This window comes from Amblyomma americanum, chromosome 3 (assembly GCF_052857255.1).
Source record: "Amblyomma americanum isolate KBUSLIRL-KWMA chromosome 3, ASM5285725v1, whole genome shotgun sequence".
Classification (NCBI taxonomy): domain Eukaryota; kingdom Metazoa; phylum Arthropoda; class Arachnida; order Ixodida; family Ixodidae; genus Amblyomma; species Amblyomma americanum.
In genome coordinates this window covers 98,220,633-98,227,035 of record NC_135499.1, presented here as the reverse complement: position 1 = coordinate 98,227,035, position 6,403 = coordinate 98,220,633, and the positions used below count along the sequence as shown (strand labels likewise).

The following is a 6,403-nucleotide window of genomic DNA, read 5'->3' as shown; positions in this document are numbered from 1 at the left end:
AAACCTTTCGATTTACGCGATCATCCGTGTTGCCTAACAAACTCTGTTCTTCGAGAAGCTACACATTTGTAGCCCTGGAACACTGCCCTCAATATGGCTGTGCAATTCATTCCCCTTTGTTTGATGCCCGCAGAGGTTTGCATGAAAGGAAAAAGAAATTATAGATTCAAATGTGCGCAGGGGTTCTGTATGTTTTTGTTCTTGCATACATTACATTTTGCATAAAACGAAATGAGAACCGCCTTGTGGAAACTGACATTGAGGCCAGGACTGGAGCTATCACATCTGCATATGGCACTTGGATAGTAGTAGCACATTGGGTTGGAGAACTTGTGAATTCTCTTCTCCTCTATCTCTGCTACTCTAAATGCATTTAAGAAAAGATGGAAATAGGTTTTGGGCATTAGGTGCGCCATTATTATTTAAAAGTTAATTATTGGAGGTCGTCTTTTAGCATGTTCTTTCACATTTGTCTCCATTGCAGACGCTATATCCCATCGAACCTTTATTTTTGACGAACCAAACGGAGGTGGATCACCGGATACGGGAGCGCAATGTTCATTGGCTCATCGCCACATGCAACGTGCTGCAGTTCTCACCCGAGACGCTTTTCCTCGCAGTGTCCCTCACGGATCGCTACTTAGAGGTAAGCCAGGTTTCTTTCCTTAAATCTGAACCGTGTTAATAAGTGCTGCCTAAAACGAAAGTGTAAACGAAAATGCAGTATGATCAAACTGAATGCTGAAATTAATAAGAAAAAATTCGGAATTGGATAAGACGAGTGATACTCCAGCGTTACGTTTCACCTAAAATCGACTTCAGACATCGTACGGACTCGAAGGCAATTGCTTGTGAATTCTACATTATTGATCTCGTTTGCAGTGTCTTTTGCCATGTAATTTTCTCTCACTTATTGTAATATCCTCGGTGTTTTAAAAAGGCGTCTGCAGATTTTATTGCTCGTAATTGCGCATGCGTAAAGTACCGTGTTCTGCTATATTATGTCATACTCATGGTGCTTGTTCATCTCTTGTCGTTGTGTGATGCCTTCTCGCGACTACTAGTTGTTTATCGGAACTATGGATGCTGCAGCTTCCAACAGTGCCTTGTACGACGGAATTCACTGGTAGCGATGGTTGCAGTTGCGGGAGCGTTTAATATCTCTTATGCATTCGATTAACAGGACTCTTCGATGCGTTTCGAGCTTGAATTCGAAATAGCTTCTCGCCCTAAATGTGTACTTATACGGTCCTTATGAAAAGCGAACCGTTTATTCAAACGCAACCACTCGGTAACAGCTCCATCGCAGTTTTCATATTGCCGACCTCTCGTTAGAGTGCTCTGATGGGCTCAATGGCTCATAACTAAGGGGTTTTCACTCTATATCATTAGAATATTCCGACGCGATTTATTGCTAGTCGAAGTAAATATGAATTATTACTTAGGAATGCTTTGCTGAAGTCTTGTGTCATTTAGAGTGCCGGAACAATCTGTATGCGCGTACAAGCTGATCAGGGAGCTTTCAATAAGAGGTGTGTATTGACTGTTATGTGCTCTTGCTTCTGCTGCTTATCCCTGTACAGGTGCGCGTCGTGGATTAGCGCCAGATGGAGCTGCTGTGGGCAGTAGCTCTGCGTGTTGCGGTGGAGCATAAAGAGCCCGTGCACGAAGTGTGCTACCGCTCCTACCTCGCATCACTTCATGGCATGGAAGGGCGCACGGAACAAGAACTGTGCGCCATGGAAGAGGACATTTACCGGGCTGTCGGTTGGTTCCTGGACTTGCCGTCACCCCAGGATTTTCTTCGTCGCAACTGCAATGCTACCATGGTATGTGCATGTGGTGCTTGGATCAATTTCCCTCCTTATTGATATCAGTGGAGAGTGTTGCGCACTATCTGCTTTTCAAAGCAGAGAATGTAGAAACCTTGAGTGTATTAGAGTAGTGACCTCATTCATTTGTCGTCGATAACAATAAGATTGTGATGTTGCTGCTCGTAATCTACGACGTGACTTCATTGGGCTGTAGGTTCGATAGGTGCTCGATAGAAGCAAGCTCTCAGAAGAGAGACTAAGCTGTCGTATTGTTGGCACCACTGTATTAACGCATTTTTCAGATTTAAACGGGAGCACTGATGTCGCAGGATTTTAAGTATAGCACACAAAGGAGTGCAGAAGAAGTACACGCGCTTTAATCGGCTGCTCGTCATGGTGATATTTGTTAATATATTTATGTTAAGGTTAAGTGGTTACTTTGGCGGAGTCGGTCTGCATTCGTCGGTTTTTTTATGCTCACGCAATGACGTTACAAATTGTAGAAGCATGCAGCACTCTATCTAAGAGCTAGTCATGACGCCTCTGTATCTTAATTAATGTAGCATAGACACGTAATTTTGGCTGAATATTTTCTTCTTTGTAATGAAGAGTACGACAATCTTCTCAATGGACCAGCACATTGTATTCCCCTAGGAACCTTAAATCAGCTTTATTGATGTTCTTTTCTTTTCAGCCGCGGAGCGATGGCTGTGACGTCATAAATCTGTAGATGTCACATGAAGCTAGGAAAAACGTGTGATATAATGACTGCTTCCTCGTCTCAGTTAACGACTATGATAATGCCCGCCGGCCTCAAGAGGCGGACCACAAGTGCATTAGGAGTGATTATATTGCAGATTGTCTCATGTTTCACGTCACTGTAGGGACCACTGATCTCATAGCGATATGTACGCTTTTAAAGCCAAACTGTAAGAGGCGAAAAACTATTTCGGGTATAAATCTCTAAGCTGTCGCAAGCGAATAACACGTTCTGATCTCCGTATATATTGTCTTTACTCACAATTATAAAGCAGAAAACACGAGGCGAAAAATTAGATACGTACTTTTCTTTAAAAGGACTTTGAGGACAACACTGTCGACATTTTGTTTTTGGTAACGTATATTCTACATGCATTTCTGGGCATACTGTTGCTTTTTAGCCTCCTAATTGGCTGCATATTGCCGCTAAAATTATATATAAAGCTTTCTATGCCACTCGACTTAACTTGCCTCCAGTTTGAAATGAAGGACGGTGCTGAGAGCTGTTTGTGGCGTTGGAGTATGAAAACTTTTCGCACCCTGCATTTTAATAGAGAAATCGGGATGTGATGCCGAACGATGTCGTTTACTTTTTAGATTGCGGTAATGTTCCCGGCCAACATCAATTTATCATAAGTCTCAATTGAAAACCCAAATTTCTCCTATAATAATTAAACTTTGTGTGATCGAAGTTTGTAAGCTGGTGTACAGGGTAAAATTCCAACCGCACCCGGTTAGTTTGTTTGGAACGTCACTATGTGCAATCAGTGCCCAAATATCAAATCGGACAATATCTTCATACGAATGACTACAGAATAAAAGACACTTTAATTTTGCTTGGCTGGAAGGGGGAGTTTACGAGGCCGCATGCTAGTCCTGAAGGTAGGAAAGGAATAGTATAACTTGAGGCGCCTCTAAGAAACCAACATATTCAAAGGTAATAGTAGCATCTCACCAACCTATCTGCTAAAGTGGTGATAAAACTCCATTTTTTGCTAAAAATGTTCTGGCAAAGTTTTTTCGCCGAGTTCAAGGCAAACAATTTTTTTTCAGAATTATCCTACGCTTTTGAGTGCCGCGTCTAACAGGTTTGTGATGGAGAAATTTATTTTGTTTTCTTCTGACCAGTTCCTTGGGACAAAAAATAACAAGGCACGAGATCAGGCTTCCACAGATATGCTTAGTGGAGTTGGCTTTCTAACTCTCCGGCTGCCACATGTTTCCTCCCCTCAACAGGCAAGCGAGCAGGAACATCTCACGGCTTTGAACATCCTCGAGTTATGCTTTATCGACTTCACCATGGCTTGGATGAAGCCCTCCAAGAAGGCCGCATCTGCTCTGTACTATGTCATGCACTTACACGGGAAGCAAAACCTGTGGTATGCCATTGAGTCCTCACTATCTTTCCTCTCTTATAGCCTATAAACAAGGAAATCTCGCAGTAATCAATCGCTTGAACAATTAAAAGATTGCATTAAATTCGGCAATGACTTCATTAAAGTTTTATGCGAGCATCATCGTTGGACTGAATTCACGAGATGGAAAGTAACGAATCTTGTCTTTTCCGAGCAGAGATGGGTTAGCTATCTTTCAACAGATTCATATTTATTGAGCACAACTTTTCCAAATGCATTTTTAAAAAATTGGAGGACACTTAAGCTTCGCATTTAAGAGTGGAACACGACAGCGTGTTTCAGCATTGTCATGTAGTCCATGGAACGCCACCGCCCGTTCGGCGCGACGCCTTGCCCGTTAGACAAATCGCTCTGATACGTGCAGTGAAACGGACGCGCGGAGCGGCAGACCACGTAAAGCGCTGCCAGGCGCCTTGTCGAAACGTGCGAGACTGAAGTTGCACTCGTAGTTGGTAGGCACATCGTTCTCGACAAACTCGATGCTACGAACGCCAGCATAGATTCCGCGCCGAACGAATGGGCAGTAAGCCTCAAGCTTTGTGGCGAACCCGCTTTGGATGTGCGCTGCGTTGTTCGCCGCTCACCATGTGATTCCTGAGTGCCCGCACGGCCCCAGTGCGCCCGAAAGAGCGGAGCGGGAACTGCAAGTGTTCCTGTATATGCTCCCTGGGGAAGCATATAAGGAGGCGCTGCCGTCGCGCGCCATCTGTTGGGGTAGTGGCGTACACTGCGAGGAGGAGGAGGATGGATTTTTCGCTCACAGCCAACGCCGACGACACCGGCTTTTCTGCGACACGAGCCCCTTAACGCTATCGCGTTAAAATACGCTACTTCTCAAAGGTTGCTTTACTTTCGTGTTGCCTTACAGTCCGCAGAATCTCTTTCGCGCTCCTGTGAGATTCGTTCTCGTGAATTTTCAATGTGACCGCAATTTGTCTAATTGGAATTGGCGGTATAAGTGCGCGGAATTAACTAAGCTTCCAATCGAATATCTATACGAAAAAGAAATTTTAACTCTGATTGGTACAAGGTTGAATTTTTTGCTAATTTTACGAAGTACGACCTAAAACAGATGTGCATTTCGTGAAAGCGCCATTTCTTTGTGAACAAAACAATCGCATCATATGTTTCACTCGGCTGAATGGTATTCACTTCATGAGAGGCTATTTGTATTCAGCGTTGCATTAAAAAAAGCGCGTAACCCTCCGCTAACTGCTAAATGGGAAGTTTTCAGCAACGCTAGTAGTACCACTCAAATAGCCTCTTAAGCGCGTATATTTTCTCTTCTTGAGTCGCTGCGACTACTAAGCACACTGCTATTTATTTCCAGCTGGGGCCCCGAGATGCAGTTGTGCAGTGGTCACGACATAGGCGTCCTGCAGCCTATAGTGACAGGGATGCAACTGTTGATGATAGCCACCTGCGAAAGCGAACATAGGGTGGGTCTCGATTTTGCATATTCTCAACGTATAAATCTTGAGATAGCTCGTCTACTGGCACAGACCGTACATATCACTAGCGGCTAATTTAAATGCGAGGCGTTTTGCTTTCTCTGTCAATTAGAATGCATTAAATGAGCAACAGTGGTGACTAAAGAAGTCTCATATTCAGCAATTCTGCACGAAATCATTTTTCAACAGGAAAGAGTTTATGACCGCAATTTTTTCAATCTGTGTGAGAATTAGTATGCCGGCAGTTCTCCCATGGCCAGCTTCAATTTTTTTGCTAATAGCGCTTTTGCTAGTGTCTAAAATGTTCCCCGTTGGTTTTCTATGGCAGGTTAACTATTAGACCCGAGTGACGAAGCATTTTAAAAATAGGTCATAAACGCCTCCAGAGAAACAACCATTGCCTAAGATATTTCCATGACACAACCTTACAGTATTGAAGCTTTTTGTCCAATAATGGACAAAAATGACAGAGCTGCTGTTCGCAGTGTCATTAGCAAAACGTTGGAACACCTATTTTGCCGCATCTGGTTGTCTTTTGCAGCAACACATTGAATATTTGGTGTATGCTATTGCAGGCCTAATGCAGATCTACGAGAAGGAATGGTCTGACTCTTCCGATTGATCATCGAACCCCAAATCGCACCAGCTTCGCCGGATTTGAAAGGAAGATTTCTGAAGTTTAAGCTATACCCTCCAATGGCTGTCTTCCACTGCATTTTTTGGGGCTCTACGTATTTTTGCAATGACAGCCATTCTCGGTTCTCTTATTATTTCTCATGCATTGTTCGTAATAAAGTATACTATTTAAGTGACCGCAGCGTCATGTGTACCTGTGCAGCACAGCTTCCTGCGTGAAGTGGCACTGACTGTAAAGTCCCACAGCTGTATCTTGAATAATGGTGAGTTGGGCGACTTGGATTTCGTTCATTTTGGCGGTAAAATTCAGCGCGAACAGACGCAGGAC

At 43.6% G+C, this 6,403-nt stretch overlaps 1 protein-coding gene across 1 annotated transcript; it reads left to right on the top strand.

Annotated features, from left to right (window-relative positions):
* Positions 1–488: 488 nt before the first annotated feature.
* LOC144123164 (G2/mitotic-specific cyclin-B2-like) lies at positions 489–6,137 on the top strand. Its single transcript, XM_077656046.1, has 5 exons — positions 489–646; positions 1,584–1,829; positions 3,810–3,952; positions 5,319–5,427; positions 6,015–6,137. The coding sequence occupies exons 2-5, from the start codon at positions 1,608–1,610 to the stop codon at positions 6,018–6,020; spliced, it is 480 nt and encodes a 159-aa protein (XP_077512172.1). The 5' UTR covers positions 489–646; positions 1,584–1,607; the 3' UTR covers positions 6,021–6,137.
* The last annotated feature ends 266 nt before the right edge of the window (positions 6,138–6,403 follow it).